Source organism: Podarcis vaucheri (genome assembly GCF_965113315.1).
Source record: "Podarcis vaucheri genome assembly, chromosome: 15".
Taxonomy (NCBI): domain Eukaryota; kingdom Metazoa; phylum Chordata; class Lepidosauria; order Squamata; family Lacertidae; genus Podarcis; species Podarcis vaucheri.
The window spans coordinates 29,938,792-29,955,069 of NC_138753.1; the positions used below are offsets into that span (position 1 = coordinate 29,938,792).

Genomic DNA, 16,278 nt, shown 5'->3' on the forward strand with positions numbered 1-16,278 from the left:
GCTTATCCCTTTGGGGTAAATGTGGCTTGTTGCACAAAGTGAGCTAGTGCCTTTTAATTAAAAAAAAAGGGAGAATAATCCCTCAGAACAGCCAGGGATAAGAACATGTTCCCAACTTTTACAATAACTGCCTTAGAGGAGCTCTCTGTTTAAGATAGATGAGTTGAGATGAGTAGAATTTTAAAACACGTTTTATATTTAATGATACTTTACTACAGAATAACCACATGATACTTGCTGACATACAGAATGTTCAAAAAGAAAAGTCTTCATCTGGCCTCTTCTCAGGCTGCACAACCTTCTGTAATTGAATCAGGCCTTTCTTCCCTTCAGTCAGTTTGTTGCCGTTTCCTTTTAGGGCCAGGATGTTTCTGTGCTTCAGATTTGAACTGATGTCTAGAAAAAGTATGGTTAATAAAAGAAGCTTAAAAGAATGAACCAGCCACCACTTCAATTGCAGAGCCACCCTGTTCATTCTCTTACAAATGAGTGTATTGCCAATTATCATTTTAATTGGGGGGCAGGGGGAGAATAAACTCCCGTACCATATATTTTTCAAAGTGTTAAATCAAATTCACCAAAGGCCTGGATAAGCAGGTGTGTTTTGACCTGACCTTGAAAGACATAGAGACAATTGACATTTGCAAAGAGGGGAATTCTAATTGGATACAGGGAAGGCGCTATCACTGTTCAGCAAGAAGTCCTCTACCCTGATCTCAGGGCAGGTGATAAAGAGAAATGTACACCATCAGGGACTAAAGGCTCTATGTATCAATAATGAAACCTTAAATTGGGCCCAGTAACATATTGGCAGCCTGTGCAGATCTTGCAGAATAGGTGTTGCTGCATAGGTCCAGGGGGGAAAAGCTAAATTTTCTGGACCATTATTCAAAGGTAGTTCTATGGAAACAGATTATAGTAATCAAGACTCCCGGTTATCTGAGCATGCAGCACTGGGCAGACTATATTTAGAAACAGCCATAGCTAATAAAAGGCACTTCTTGCCATTTTGTCAATGAAAGTGAAGGGAAGTGACACAGGTCAGTTAAAAAAAGAGAAATAATATACCAGGTCAGATAACATCAGTAACAAGTACTCTACTTAAAGATAAAACTAAAATTTCTGTGGCCAACCAGAAAGCGTTCATTTTGCAAAGCCCCAGTGTATGTTCAAAATGCTGGAGTTGAAGACTCAACTAGTATGTGCTAAACGTTTGGGAATAAGTGCCTTGTAGGATTCAACCAAAGATCCACCACATCTGGTTTTCTTTGTAAGAGCCCAAGGTGCTAGAGAGCCAGCTACAGAGCCTACCATGTAAAAGCTGCTGTATTGTCCACCATTAAATACAGATACATTATAAAGGAAGCAAATGTGCACAGAGGCTTACCTGGACTGCCACCTCCTGCCATGGTTCCAAACCCGCCCAAAGGAGGGGAGCCACCCTTCTCCTGTCTGAGAGGTGTGATCGAAGTTGGCACCAACACGATTAGGTGGGAGCTTCTTCAGCTTCTGTTTCTCCTCTTTAAAGAAAGGAGGGTGGGGAAAGAAATCATTTTCAAGCCTCAATTGGAGTCCTAATCTCACTTTGATTTCCAGCAAGTGAGCTGTGTCATAATAAAGAGTCCCAACTACAGGGCCAAATTTCTGCATACTCACTTTCCTTGAGAAATTCTTCGTAAGAAGGTCCAATCTGTGGTGTGCTTTCCCCTTCCTCCTCCATCAGCCAAGGGGGTTTGGCCCCTAAAGTATGGAAGGGTGACAAGTTAGAGCAGCCCCATTCTTCTTACCTCTGTGTCAAATGGCAGCCTCCCCATCTGTGGGGCCATTATCTTTCCAGAGAATGCAATATTTTTTACCTTCCTGAACAAGGGTTGAAACCTCCATGGGAATGTAGTGGGAATGTAAAAAAAAGTAAAGAACTTCTGGGAAATTATATATAATGAGATGAAAAATATGTTGAAATATACATTTTTTTAAAAAACCAGAAGCATTTTTACTTTGTATTATAGGTCAGGACATTAATAGGCAAGATGTTAAATAGTTTTTATATGCAACAACTGCAGCAAGAGCCCAGTTAGCCCAGAAATGGAAACAAGAAGAAATTCTGACGAAAGAAGAATGGCAGACGAAATTAATGGACTATGCAGAATTGGACAAAATGACAGGAAGGATTCGAAACCTGTGGGACCAGAGATTTACAGAAGATTGGAAGAAATATATGAATTATTTGAAGAGCAACTGAAATCAAATTACGCTAGTAGGACTACAAGAAGTTTTGTAAGGAGAAATATAGGAAGTGTTACAAAGTAGAAAAAGACAGAGATATTGGTTATGAGTTTGAAATGTAATAGGGAAGATAAGAAATGCATACTGAGAGATTAGATTGGGAAAATTTTCAGACAAGATTGATGGAAGTCAAAAAATTGAATAAGATTTAAAAGTAAGTTTAATTACTGTTGAAAATGATATGTTAAAAAAAACTAATAAAATTATATTTATAAAAAACCTCCGTGGCAGAGCACATGCTTTACATGCAAAAGGTACAAGGTGCAAACCCTGGTGTTTACAGGTAGGGCTGGGAAAGATTCTGGAACCTCAGAGAGCCACTGTTAGTCACAGAGTCAACCATGTTGGGCTAGATGGACAAGTGGTCTGTGTAAGGCAGCTTCCTATGTTTCTGTTAACGTGGCTATTCTTAAGAATCTGTATTTTTGGGCATTCTCTATTTGCAACCACAGTCAGGATCTTTCTCATGTAAGACCAGAGTTTATTAAACCTCATCATAAGACAGGTCAAAATCGTGTTTTAGAAAGTGGAGCAATCAAATCTTTGCTAGCATACCTGTGTAAATGTTGCCGCGCTCTGCTGGTTCCTGTGTTCAAAAAAGCAAAGGGAAAACCAAGGTAGAAATGATTTAGAGAAGAGGAAGTATATAAAGAGGCAGCTGCCATTGCTGCAAAGAAGGAGCAAGAGTTGCATTTAATTATACAGTACAGCTTTTAAAGGTAATGTAACTCCCGATTCCAATTCCCCATGTTCACAAATTTATTAAATTTGTATACCACCCTACTTCCACAGATCTCGGTGGTTCACAACATAAGCCGAATCTTGTATCAAGCTGGGAAAGGGGCATATCCTATTATGTGCAATAAAGGTTAAGGACCGCCAAACTGTTCGCTGGTCTGCCACTGGTGTAGGAGCTCTGCCACTCAAGTCAGAAGCCATTCATGGCAGTACAAGGCACCTGCAGTGGATTGTTTTTCTTATTCAAGAGATTTATATTCTGCTTTCTAAAGAAAATCTTCAACCAGGTAGACTACAATCATTTTTTTAAAAACTATCTCAGTATTACCCAACCATTTAACACAATAAAATCCGTGCCACCATGAGAATAAAGTGTAATTATACCCTCGTTAGCTATATTCATCCAGAACCCCAAACTAAAAGGCTTTCGAGGACAAATGGGTCATTGTGAAGAGATGAAGTGGGCTCCCATCTGCCTACCTGATGGCCAATAAAAGTTAAAGACTGTCCTGCTTCCTGCCACTCGGACTCTGGCACAGTTCTGTATGCAGATCCAGGGTGTCCTTCAAGAAATGCCACGTTTCTGCTTGGCCCAGGCTGCTGCTGTTCTTCCGTGGCAAAAGCAGAGTCACTACAACACAGGAGAATGTCTCGAGTAAAGCAGAAAGTATATGGGCACATTTTGGTACCCAGGGATTGAAAAGGCCATATTACAAAGGGAAGAAAGGGGCCATGGTGTATGGAGTCATTAAGGCCTCTAAAGTAAACACCACTGATAACCATGACTAAACAACTCTTACCTTGGGCTTCTTGTAAAAGCATTGGCGGTGGCAGCTCCATTGCACAGCTCTGTCTCTGCCTGTTGCTGAGTTTGATTCAGGAAAAAACACTTGTTTCAAGATACCATAGTAAAGTCTGCTCTGTAGGACAACCTTGGAATGAAATCTCTACTAATAAGGTGGACCAATGCCCATCAAGAGATAATGGCAAAGAAATGCTCTTGCGTTGGAGGGAAATGGGGGTCTGCAAATAAGCTTTGGCCACAGATGCCCTCTAACCAACACTTAAGGTGTGGACATATCAAGGAAAGGAAGCTCATTAGGTGGAATATTTTAATGCTTTATTGTCAATAGAGCAAATAGTGGCCGGTAAAGGACTTTGCATTTTTGGGGGGGGGGAGTCACAGAAAGGGCATTCAAGAGGTGGGGGTGCCCCAGACCACAAACAACAGCCAGGCGTTTCTGCTCTGTGCTAACAAAGGGGGTTAGGAAAGGAAGGCCATAGAAATGAAATCTCAACTGGACATGAGAGATGAGATGTGCTGCTTGTATAGTCACTGCTGGGGACATTCACCACCTTCCCTAGTGGTTGAAAGAGAAATCACATGTTTCAGGGCAACAGCACAACTAGAGAGAAAGGCAAGGGGCACAGAAACAGTTGTGAACGTAATGGTGGATACTGCCCATGTGCATCCTGGGCACACAAACCTCTAGGGCAGCCTGCACTACTTCTTGCCGTCTCTGCTCCACCTCTCTGATGCGAGCAGCCACCTGGAATTGGGGTAGGCAGAAGAAACAATGAGAACCTGAAGCAGAGGAGAAACCCAAATTCCTACCCCCCCACACACAAACACATTATTGTCCTCACCTCTTGAATGAGTTCATCTTCTTTTTCCTCATAAGCTTCCAGAGCTTTGGAGAGTGATGCCTTGAAGCTGAAACAGATTATAGTTATATCAATTTGTAGAGCAACAACGTGAACCGAGGCAGTGGCCTTTTGCTGCCTCTACCACAGAAGACAGGTGGTGCAACAACAAGAAAATCTAAAACGATTTTACAGAAAAATTATTCCAGCCTGAATGAGTAATTACTTTGGGAGCCCCAGCAGTGCAGGAGGAACAGTATCAAAGCCCTGAAACGACCAGGTACGGTCAACACCTAACCCTGTCCCACCATCAGGCCCTCTAAGTATTTGATGAAGGCTGTTGAAATTAGGCCAAGGGTGTCTCTATGGCTGCAGATTGCCCACTAATGATCATTCCCACGTGGAACAAGATGGATGAATGGTCTGACTTGGCATAAAGCAGCTTCCTTCTGTGTCAAAGAGGTGGAATAGCTAATCTAGCAAACAAAATGCGACATAAACTAACTGGCAAAGCGTCTACTCACAGCTCATAATCCTCAGAAGAAACCAAGAAGCGTGACTTCAGGCTAGGGTCTGCTTTGTTCTCCCACCAGAATGCATAGACTGCTTTCTTATGTTCAACGCTTGAAAAGGAATAAAAGACCAAAACACCTTAAGAGTGAGAAAGGCACAAACTTTTAACAGGACTGCCCAGGCTACAGTTCTTATCCAGTTCTGAGGATAATCTCAGAGGAAAACAACTTAAGCAATTCTGCGTGCTGTGAAAGATGTCTGTATCAGAAGCCAAGGGCAGGCACGGACACTCACAAAAAGGGCCTCATTACAAGCATGGAAAAATCAAATTTGATTCCACTCAAAGTCATATCCACATTTAGAACTATGTCAGTTTTTTACTCACTCCCAGGAGCCTAATTACCAAAGAAGAGGCCAGCGGAGTAGTTGTTTGGGGTATGTGTGTGACAACTATGAAAAATATGCTCCACTGTTTCCTTAATTGGAAGAAAACTGGAATGTACTTGCAAATAGTATAAACAAGGTGACTCTGAAAACAGCCAGTTTTGCTTTGACTGCTGTAAACTGCCACCAACTTACTATGATTCCCACGTTTCAGACTGCAAACTGGGTTACTGATACAATCCAGTATATAATTGATTGGCTATGAAAATTGCTTGTGCACCTTTCTCCTTCAAAAATAACTGTGTTACGATTAGTAGGTAAAGCAAATAAAAGCAAAATGCAAATAAGGAAGCCAAACAAAGCTATTCATGTTCCAGACACCCCCACCTCATGCTCCAGGCAAGAGGTGGCCTGCCTGAGTGAAGACTCTTCTCCAAGCTTACCTGGCCATGTGCTGGAGGAGGCCGCCATGCAGCACAGCCAAGGACCCCTGGCTCAGGTGCAACTTCACCTCCTGCCTGCAGCAAATGCACCAGAAGTGCCGCTCGTGCTCCCCAGGGTCAAAAGGCACCACCAAGGCCCGCTTGAGCATCTTCCGCGCTGCGGCCACCTGAGCAAAACGCAAAAGAGAAGCAAAAGTGAGGAGAAGATAAAAAATACTTGTGTGAAGGGTAGCTCAGTTGGAAGAGCGTAAGCCTCTGAATCTCAGGATCGGGGGTTCAAGCCCCATGTTGGGCAAAAACATTCCTGCAATGCAGGGGGTTGGACATGGGCGTAGCCAGGATTTTTGTTAAAGTGGGGGAGCCAAAATTGTTGAACCTTTAAGAGATCAGCCAAAGTTGAGGCCTCTGCTGGGGGGGGCAGAACCTCAATTAATTGAGTACTTTCAATCATTTTTGTGCCCCCCTTGGGGTTGGACTAGATGACCCTGGTGTTCCCTTCCAGCTCTATGACCCTGTGAAATCTCTCTGGAGAGCAGCTAGCGCCCTTTCGGACCGGCTGCAGAACCAGCCCCCCCCACCCGCCCACTCCTTGCTCCTCCTTGGAGAGGCCACCCGCAGCCGGGCAGGCAGAAATGCGAAGGGTGCAGCCTTTCACGAAACTCGGCCCGGCTGCCTTCGGGCACTTCACCCGACCCCCCGCGCCCACCCCTGGGGCTCCGGGGCCGTACTTTCTCCTTCAGGCGGGCGAGCGCCCCGCGAAGCCGCCTCTGGTGCCCCGCGCTGTAGAGGTGGCTGCGCCGACCGGCGAAAGCGCTGCACCGGCAGAGCGGGCAGCGGAACAGCGTCGTCGCCATGGGAACGGCGCCAGGCCCCTCGCCCCGATCGCCATCAACCCCGCCGCCGCCCCCGTCCTCCATTTTGCAAATCCCGGAAGCGGCCGGCCAAGGAGGCGGGTCTCGCGGCGATGGCGACATCTGGCGGCCGTCCCCAGAACTGCAGGATTACGTCATTCCCGCCCACGCACGGCACTGTGCTGCTGCGCGCTCATCCCCCGCCGGCGAGGAAAAGGCGTCGCGCAGCACGTTGCGGAATCCAAAAGCCCCGGGAAGGTGCGCGCTGCTCCTTGCTTAGGCGTGAGCAGCATCCAGCACGTGTTCAGATGCCCTCTCGTTTCTGCTCTTCGCCCTGAACCCCGCGCGAGCTGAAGGAGGCAAAGCCCATTGCAGCGGGTTGGACTAGATGGCCCCTGGGTCCCTCCCAACTCTATACAATTCTATGATTCCGGCACAGCTGCGGGAGACACGTCCCCTTGCCATCTCGTTGCTTAGCAAGCCCCCTTCTTGGCCTGAATGAAGGTGACAGCCCTGGCTTGTCCTGAGAACAGGAGTTTTATTTCTTAAATCTGTTTTGTTTTTTGTTTTTTTAAAAAATAATATTTATTGCTTTTACAACAATTTAAACACTACAAAAAAAGAAAAAACAATTCATTACAATACAAAGACACTACCTTACACTAAAACATTAAACTAACAAGACAAAACAAAAACAATTTAAAAACACATCAACGAAAATAAAATAAAAAAAATAAATTTCAATATCTTATCTTTTTTTCACATATTTCCACGACCTCCTCACACCTCCCTTTTTGTATTCCACTTCTATTAATTATTTCAGCAATTCCTTTCCATCTTCCCCTGTTTCCTATCCTATAATTATCTTAACACATTTCAACCTTATTTTTCCTTTAATACTCTATTAATCTATTTGTACTTAATTCCTTATAACCTTTCTACTAAAGCCATATCACTTCGTTCCAACATTCTTCTAGCATTCCTTAATTTTATAATGTTTATGTAAATAGTCTTTAAACTTTTTCCAGTCTTCTTCCACCGACTCTTCTCCCTGGTCTCGGATTCTGCCAGTCATTTCCGCCAATTCCATGTAGTCCATCAACTTCATCTGCCATTCTTCCCTGGTGGGTAAATCTTGTGTCTTCCAATACTTCGCGATGAGTATTCTTGCTGCTGTTGTTGCATACATTAAAAAAGTTCTATCCTTCTTTATCTGTTTTGAAGTCATTTATTCTGGTTTAATCTGGTGGAATAGTGATTGTGCCAACTTTTATTTTTATTTTAAAAATTTCTTTGCACTACTTGCAGATAGTTCACAATTATTAGAGTAGTCTTGCAGGAGCTGTAGCTGTGCCAGAGATATATCAGGTGTGCAGAATAACATATCACTTTACACATTTTTCTGAAGAGTAGAGGAAGTTGGAGTACTGTATGGAGTCCATGAAGTGGCCTAGTGGGCTTGGCCTGACATATTAGGATAACTGGGGTGGACTGTGAAGATAGATGTCGCAACCGTGCAATAAAACAGGGTGAAGGGTGCCAGGGAAAGAAAGGAGCCTTTCAGTAACAGGTAGAAATACGCAGCTTTACCCATTGAGAAGCAAACAGAGAACCTGATCCGGAATACAAGCTTCTTAGAGACCAGGTTGTTCTAGGCTTGGCCACCACAGGCCCACATTTCTGACATGCTTATTCACTGCAGCTAGTCAGATCTGCTTATGGGTTTTGTTTTGCATACTTGGTCGCCCTGCGCCCTGGATAAATCAGTGCAGATGCCCCTGCCTGAAGCCAGGCATTGAATTCCTCTCACCACTATTTTCCTGTCATAGCAGTGAGCTACCTGCAGTTCTAAACAGTCAAAGAAGAGGGAGGTTTTCTGCTGCTCATCCATCGGGCTTCTCCCCCACCCCCAAGGCAGGTGACACGTTGAGGTGGGAGGGCAAGCAGAAACTATTTTCCACTTCAAGCGTTTTCCATAATGGCAGGGGTGCCAACTTGAAAAAAATATTGCAGGGCAGGTAAGTCCCACCCCGCAAATCAATTACATGATACAGTTCCCACGCTCCATTTGAATGGCAATGCCCATCAACTGGGTGGGGGGAGCGCAGATATTTTAGGTGGGGGGCGCCAAAGGGATCTCGGCCCCTAGAAGTTGGCTCCTATGCACAGAGGCAAAGAATGCACACAATGACCATTTTGTGTACACTTTTAACTGTTTATTACCATACTTTTTCTCCACATTTTCAATAATGAATGAATTAATAAATAAATAAATAAAGTTCAAGCACTCAGGTTTATGCATTCTCTTCCACAGTGCCTTTCAACAGTCTACTCCCATCACAAAACATGGCACCTCCCCTGCTGCAAGCAGAAAACACTATACAGGTGTTTTTTTTGTGTGTGTGTGTGTTTTTGGAGGGGGTCTACTCTCATAGGAAGCTGCCTCTCCATCTGCAAATTTGGGGTTTCTTCCACCCCAAATAGTATCTTCAGATGAGAGCAAGCCACAAGCCTGGCTCTCTTAGCACAGCTGTTCCTTTCAACAAGTAGCAGAGTCTTTTATACGTACTGGAGAATGCACACTCGGCTGCAGTGGGGTTTCCTCCATGCCGTCCAGGTTTAGTGAGGATCCGAGGCCAAAGAGAGACCTCATCAGTTCTGGGGAAAGAGGGAAGCAAATACTAGCTGTCAGGGCTGGTGGCCCCATTGGTTTATCAAGGTATCTTCCATGCTCAGGAAGCCAACAGAAAAGGTAAAGGTAAAGGGACTCCTGACCATTAGGTCCAGTCGTGACTGACTCGGGTTGCGGCGCTCATCTCACTTTATTGGCCGAGGGAGCCGGCGTACAGCTTCATGTGGCCAGGTCATGACTAAGGTCATGTGACCAGCATGACTAAGCCGCTTCGGGCGAACCAGAGCAGTGCATGGAAACGCCATTTACCTTCCCGCTGGAGCGGTACCTGTTTATCTACTTGCACTCCAACGTGCTTTCGAACTGCTAGGTTGGCAGGAGCAGGGACCGAGCAACAGGAGCTCACCCCGTCACGGGGATTAGAACCGCCAACCTTCTGATCAGCAAGTCCAAGCTCTGTGGTTTAACCCAAGGCACCACCCGCATCCCAACAGAAAAGTTAGGTTTGCCAAAAGTGGAACTGCTTGCCAGATCCCTCCTCTATATCAAGCTGTCCAGGGTCCCATCTCCTTCCCTCCTGGCCATGCTCAGCCTCCTCTCCAGTTGCACACCATCTTCCTCCTACCTGGCTTGTCCATGCTCTGACGCATCAGCCTCACCAAGTCCTCTGGCAGCTCTTGCGTTTCCGCCCGAAACTTGCGCCATCCCTCTGTGGTCAACTTCCACATGCGGGACTTGCGGTTCCCATCAAGGCACACAAAGGCGGCCGTCTTCTCAAAGCTGCTGCTGAAGCACAGGTTGTGCCGGATGGTGTTCTTCCAGCCTTCTGGAGCTGTGCGGAAGAAGGGGAAGTGCTTCCTGGCAAGGAGGGAGGTCAGCAGAGTGGCTAGAGCAGGGCAGGCAGCCCCACGGAGGCAGCAGATGAACCACCAATAGTATTGCAGCGTAACGTTCTTTTCCGTCCCCAGGGATGCTTGTACCCCATGGACTGTGTAGGGAGGGCCCCGGGGGAAAGAGGAAATTACAGACTGCTTTCTAGCACCCAGTTATGCTGCCCACAATCATAGGAGACTCCGGCCAGAACATGCAGCTTTCAACACCAACTTGAGAGCAGCATCAAAGCCAAGCCAAGCCAGGAGAGGAAGACAAAGTCAGAAGTCCCCATTTTAGTCACTGAGCTTCATCTTCACCCATCATCTGCCTCTCCTGGCCCCCACCTGCCCACCCCACTGCTCAGGGGCCGGTACCTTATGAACTGGTAGATCTCCTGCACTGTCAGACTGCTGCTCACACTGCTGCTCAGGGCAAGGCTGATGAGGATGCAGTAATTAAGAGGTGGGCGGGGCCAGTCTCCCAGCGTCCTCTTCAGCTTCTTAGCATGGGATCGAAGGACCTTTGCTTTCCAGGGTGCCCAGGTAGACCGACGGGTGCCCCTCGTCTTCTGAGAAAGCTGGGAGGTATCCTCTTCCTTGGGGACCTGGAACCGTAAGATTGCAGGAAGGAAAAAGGGACCCCGGTAGCATTTCTCCATTATTTACAGGTCAGCAGATTGAGCCATGGCCAGAGAAAAAATGGCACCACCAGACAGGTGGCTTGCCCCACAGCTGCCCCACATGTGACAGTTACCAGCCCCATATGGGTAGCCTGGCTCTCCAAAGAAGGGTTTACCAAACTCGAGTCACCAGCTGTTTTTGGACTACAATTCCCATCATCCCTGACCACTGGTACTGCTAGCTAGGAATGATGGGAGTTGTAGTCCAAAAGCAACTGGAGACCTAAGTTTGGGAAACCCTACAGAAAGGAGGACTGGCCCTGACCACCCATTTCCACCTTCCTAGGAAACTTTTAATATTTTGCATTGTTTGTTTCCTAGCAATTTTTTTTTTTTTTTTTTTTTTGATACCAAACTGAAAGGTGGGATTCAAACATTTTAATTTACAAACTAAAAACAGAACCGACACATAGGCTGCTGGCTCCTATTGAAATCAGGAGGGCCAGTCCAGATTAGAGACATGCAATAGCTCTTGCCAACACAGTCCAAAAGGTACATAATCTTCTTGCCATTGAATTGCTGGCCTGGTCTCCACAGACCTCTCTAGCGGCAGGACAAGATGAAGGCTGTGGCGCCACCACTGAGGCATGCCCAGGGATGCTGCAGGCCAGGTTTGGGTTCACCCACATCCATGGGTGGGGCTGTGGGTCAGACTCTGCAGGGAGAGAAAACAAAGGGCTTCAGCTGGGTTCCTGCTGCCGCATGCAATCCCACACTCCACAACAAGCCTAGGAACATCAGAAGTAGCCTAATAATAATAATACTTTTTATTTATACCCCGACCTCCCCAGCCAAGGCCGGGCTCAGAGCGGCTTACAAGCAATAATAAAAACAAGTTGAATGAATACAACTTAAAAACAAGATTAAAATACATTAAATATAAGGACAATTATGAAAAATGTTGGTTAGAAATTAAAAAAGACTTAGAAATATGGTCAAATTTGAGATTATCAATGTTAGGCCGAATTGCAGTAATTAAGATGAATGTATTGCCTAGAATGTTATTTTTGTTTCAAACTTTGCAGATTATTGACAAGATGGACTGTTTCAAGAGGTGGCAGAAAGATATTGCGAAATTTGTCTGGCAGGGCAAAAAGCCCAGAATAAAATATAAAATATTAACAGATGCAAGAGAAAGAGGGGGATTTGCCCTGCCGGACTTAAAATTGTACTATGAGGCAGCAGCATTCTGCTGGCTGAAAGAGTGGATGCTCCTCGAGAATACAGATATCTTGGACTTAGAAGGTTTCAATAACGCATTCGGTTGGCATGCATATTTATGGTATGACAAAATCAAAGTGCATAGTGCCTTTAAAAATCACATTGTAAGGAAAGCGTTGTTTAATGTTTGGATGAGATATAAAGACCTGTTGGAAAACAAAACCCCTAGATGGTTGTCACCCTTAGAGGCGAAGGCCCATAAGAAAGTTAATATGGAGGTCGGATGGCCAAAGTATTGTGAGATTTTAGAACAGGATGGAGAGAAACTGAAATTAAAGAGCCATGAAAAACTAAAACCCAAAGTACAAGATTGGCTCCACTATTATCAAATAACGGAGGTTTTTAAACAAGACAGGAAAATTGGCTTCCAGGTGGAAAAATCAAAACTCGAGACAGAACTGCTAGAACCCAATACTAAGAATTTGTCAAGAATGTATAACTTGCTGTTGAAATGGAACACACAAGATGAAATAGTTAAATCAGCTATGATTAAGTGGGCACAGGACATTGGTCATAATATTATGTCTGCTGACTGGGAAAGGTTGTGGAACACCGGAATTAAATTTACGGCATGTAGTGCCTTAAAGGAAAATGTGATGAAAATGGTATACAGGTGGTACATGACCCCAGTTAAGCTAGCAAAAATTTACCATTTGCCTGACAATAAATGCTGGAAATGTAAGGAAACTGAAGGTACTTTTTATCATCTTTGGTGGACATGCCCGAAGATTAAGGTCTTCTGGGAGATGATATATAATGAAATGAAAAAGGTATTTAAATATACCTTTCTTAAGAAACCAGAGGCCTTTCTCTTGGGCATTGTCGGCCAATTGGTGCAAAAAAAGGATAGAACTTTCTTTATGTACGCAACAACAGCAGCAAGAATACTGATCGCAAAGTATTGGAAGACACAAGATCTACCCACCGTGGAAGAATGGCAGATGAAAGTGATTGACTATATGACATTGGCGGAAATGACGAGCAGAATTCGAGACCAGGGAAAGGAGACTGCGGAAGAAGATTGGAAGAAATTCAAGATTTATCTTAAGGACTACTATAAACTTGATGAAGTTTAGAATGTCGAGATTCTATAGAGAGAAAGGGTTGCAGTAATATAAGATTAGAATAAGAAAGGACTATGATGAATTAGAGTTGGAAAAAACATTTATAAGTTGCTATAAAATTTGGGCATGAGGATGCAGAAAGGGGAGGTATGGGGAAGTCCGAGGAAAGAAGTCTATGAAATGACATTATGAAATTATACTTGTTTGTTTGTTTGTTTTCTTTTTTGTGTTTGTCTGTTATAAAAACTTTTGTAAAATTAATAAAAAATATTATAAAAAAATAAAAATAAAATACATTAAAATATTGAAACATTAAAATATTAAAATGCAGCCTCATCACAGGAGGAGAAAGGAAAAAGAAAAAAGAAAGAGGGGGAGGGAATCAAATTGGCTCCAAACCAAAGGCCAGGCAGAACAACTCTGTCTTACAGGCCCTGCGGAAAGAAATCAGATCCTGCAGGGCCCTGGTCTCATGAGGCAGAGCGTTTCACCAGGCGGAGCCAGTGTTGAAAAGGCCCTGGCTCTGGTTGAAGCTAATCTAACTTCCTTAGGGCCCGGGACCACTAGGGTGTTGCTATTTATGGACCTTGAGGCTCTCCGTGGGGCATACCGGGAGAGGCGGTCCCGTAGGTACAAGGGTCTTAGGCCATGAAGGGCTTTAAAGGTCAAAACCAGCACCTTAAATCTGACCCTGTCCTCCACCGGGAGCCAGTACAGCTGGAAAAGCACTGGGTGAATATGCTCCCATGGCAGAGACCCCGTGAGGAGCCTCGCTGCAGCATTCTGCACCCTCTGGAGTTTCTGGGTCAGCTTCAAGGGCAGCCCCGCGTAGAGCGAACTACAGTAGTCAAGCCTGGAGGTGACCGTCACATGGATCACTGTGGCCAGATCGGGGCTGGAAAGGTAAGTGACCAACTGCTTGATGGGGCGAAGGTGGCATAGTCCGTCAGAACACTGATCCATCTAGCTCAGCGTTGCCTATAACACTGACCGGCAGCAATAACTCCCCAGGATTTAAGGCAAGAGTCTCCTTTCCCAGCCTTGTCTTGGAGAGGCCAAAGGGGACAAGGCCTGGGGTTTTCTGCCGCAAATCAAGTGCTCCACTACGGAGCTGCTCCGATGTCCCTTGCCCTTTAAGCCTCTCCCTGCCACTCACAGCTGGTGGGCATCCCAATCCGCTAGTTGCTGGAGAAGGCAATTCCCGGTGGAAGGTCGATTCCGCCCCTCCTCGGCGGCCTCTTGCTTACCCGGGGCGGGAGGGTGCAGGACCCGTGTCAGGCTGCGCGTCGTCAGCTGTTCCGAGGGCCACATCAGGCCACGAGCGCTCGTGATGTCCGCGGGAGCTAGGGGGCAGGAGGGCACACATTAAGCGGGCCGGCTGCGCACACACGCAGACACCCGCTTCCCCACGTGTAGCCGAGTTTCTTCTGCAAACCCCCGATGGTGGCGCTGCCCGACGGGGCGGGCGCTCGCGAGAGAGCATCAAAGAGATTCTGGTACTGTATAGGGCTGGGAGAGGGGGGCTCTTCATTTGACCCACTCACTCCCGCCCTACATCCCCGGAGCCCTGCTGCGGAGGCCCCCCAAACACTTTCAGGTGGGCCCCAGGAAACTCCCGCCGGTGTGGCAGGTGGGCGCAAGCCTGACCCGCGGCGCGCTTTCTCCTTGGCCAGCGAGGCGCCTCCGGGTTGGCACCTATTCCTTTCCCACGGTGTTGGGGGGAGGCGCTCTGCACATGCCCAAAGAGGCTTCCTGCCCCCTTCCTCTCCGCCCCCAGATCACGCAAGCCTCCAGAATGCCTTCGCCCCCAGGGAAGGGAAAGGGGCACAGTGGCCAGGAAGAACTTCAGGCCGCCCTCACCTTGGGGCAGCTCGTCGCAGATAGTGCTCAAGCCCACCTCCTGCCTCATGTTCCAGTCCCAAAGGCCACTGCGCAGATGGAGGCTGGCCCAAAAAGCCGGCCTTTGCAAGCGCAACGCCATAAGAACCACACTGCAAACTCCGCGGGGCAGAAACCTTTTCGGGGCGGGGCCAGGAGGGGCGCGCTTCGCACCTTTAGAACCCGGGCCGGGAAGGAGGGAGGGCGGAGCCGCTGATCTACCCCGACACGTGACGGCGGGCTCTGCAACCGAGGCTCGCAGTGAGACCCCCAAGTCCGTCCCATGTGCTTCATGGCCTCTGCGCTCCTAACCCAGCAGTCGCAGGTCTGGCTGAGCCTCCAAGCCGCTAGCAGTGGCTGCCCAGAGGCCTTGGGGCACCTGCATTTCCCCCACTGCCGTGGTAGGAAACCCCCATTTGCAAAAACAGCAGGCTGCAACTCCCATTTACACTTGACTATAATCACCTTGACTCCATCGCCTGGCCTCACAAAATCAGGGCTCTCATGCCTGGAGTCTCCAGGTTTTTCCATGGACACCAAGCACCCCAAACCGAGAGCCTCACGACGCCAAGTCAAAAGGGAGGGACTGTGCACGACTAGGGATCTGGGTAATATATTCTCTGGGAATATATCTGCGCTTGTGGGTGCTTTACTCGCTGTACTGGAGTGCTGTCTCTCAATAGGTCCTGTTAAGTTCTGCAAGGACTGGAATCCTAGAGGAGGAGACACACTTTTGCTAAGTAGCGGTTGGGAGAACCACAAGCATTTCACAACAGGTGCATTGCAGTTAACAGCAATCATAAGTTAACTGGTTAAGGGTGTGGAGAGGGGAGGTGATCAAGCTATTATGGGCACTGATATGGCAATAGGTGGGGTGCAGCTCCCCAATTCTGAAAGCAGGTGGTGCAGAAGCAGGTCACCTACTGGTCATGGGGCTTGCTGCATTGCCAAACCTGTAAAAGAATACAGCCCTCACTTTCCTTCCTAACTCATCCCCCCTCATGGAGATGCACTTTTGGGATAGGTTTTCTCCCTTGAAAAGCACTGCAGCCTCTCCTTGTTAATAATGATT

At 46.7% G+C, this 16,278-nt stretch overlaps 2 protein-coding genes across 3 annotated transcripts; both read right to left on the minus strand.

The window, feature by feature from the left end:
• Positions 1–175: 175 nt before the first annotated feature.
• On the minus strand, positions 176–6,997 carry CENATAC (centrosomal AT-AC splicing factor). Of its 2 annotated transcripts, XM_082200602.1 has the most exons (11): positions 6,737–6,997; positions 6,009–6,175; positions 5,193–5,291; positions 4,672–4,738; positions 4,512–4,574; positions 3,825–3,889; positions 3,505–3,655; positions 2,842–2,872; positions 1,657–1,740; positions 1,388–1,520; positions 176–396 (listed from the first exon to the last, which is right to left on the minus strand). In XM_082200602.1, the coding sequence occupies exons 1-11, from the start codon at positions 6,980–6,982 to the stop codon at positions 330–332; spliced, it is 1,173 nt and encodes a 390-aa protein (XP_082056728.1). In that variant the 5' UTR covers positions 6,983–6,997; the 3' UTR covers positions 176–329. The 2 variants fall into 2 exon arrangements, with proteins under 2 accessions (XP_082056728.1, XP_082056729.1); XM_082200603.1 differs by lacking the exon at positions 4,512–4,574.
• Positions 6,998–9,196: 2,199 nt separating this feature from the next.
• FOXR1 (forkhead box R1) lies at positions 9,197–15,367 on the minus strand. Its single transcript, XM_082200183.1, has 6 exons — positions 15,189–15,367; positions 14,576–14,671; positions 11,553–11,698; positions 10,739–11,016; positions 10,117–10,349; positions 9,197–9,517 (listed from the first exon to the last, which is right to left on the minus strand). The coding sequence occupies exons 1-6, from the start codon at positions 15,307–15,309 to the stop codon at positions 9,399–9,401; spliced, it is 993 nt and encodes a 330-aa protein (XP_082056309.1). The 5' UTR covers positions 15,310–15,367; the 3' UTR covers positions 9,197–9,398.
• Between the last annotated feature and the right edge of the window lie 911 nt (positions 15,368–16,278).

Excerpts from the sequence above, each read along its gene's own strand:
- CENATAC (XM_082200602.1), bottom strand. The coding sequence starts at position 6,982 with ATGTCGCCATCGCCGCGAGACCCGCCTCCTTGGCCGGCCGCTTCCGGG. Across the intron at positions 6,176-6,736 it reads TCGCCCGCCTGAAGGAGAAA|GTGGCCGCAGCGCGGAAGAT; the intron begins GTACGGCCCCGG and ends CGTTTTGCTCAG. Across the intron at positions 3,890-4,511 it reads TAGTGCAGGCTGCCCTAGAG|CAACAGGCAGAGACAGAGCT; the intron begins GTTTGTGTGCCC and ends AATCAAACTCAG.
- FOXR1 (XM_082200183.1), bottom strand. The coding sequence starts at position 15,309 with ATGGCGTTGCGCTTGCAAAGGCCGGCTTTTTGGGCCAGCCTCCATCTG. Across the intron at positions 11,017-11,552 it reads ACCAGGCCAGCAATTCAATG|AAATGCTACCGGGGTCCCTT; the intron begins GCAAGAAGATTA and ends TAAATAATGGAG. Across the intron at positions 9,518-10,116 it reads TCAGAGCATGGACAAGCCAG|AACTGATGAGGTCTCTCTTT; the intron begins GTAGGAGGAAGA and ends CTCTTTCCCCAG.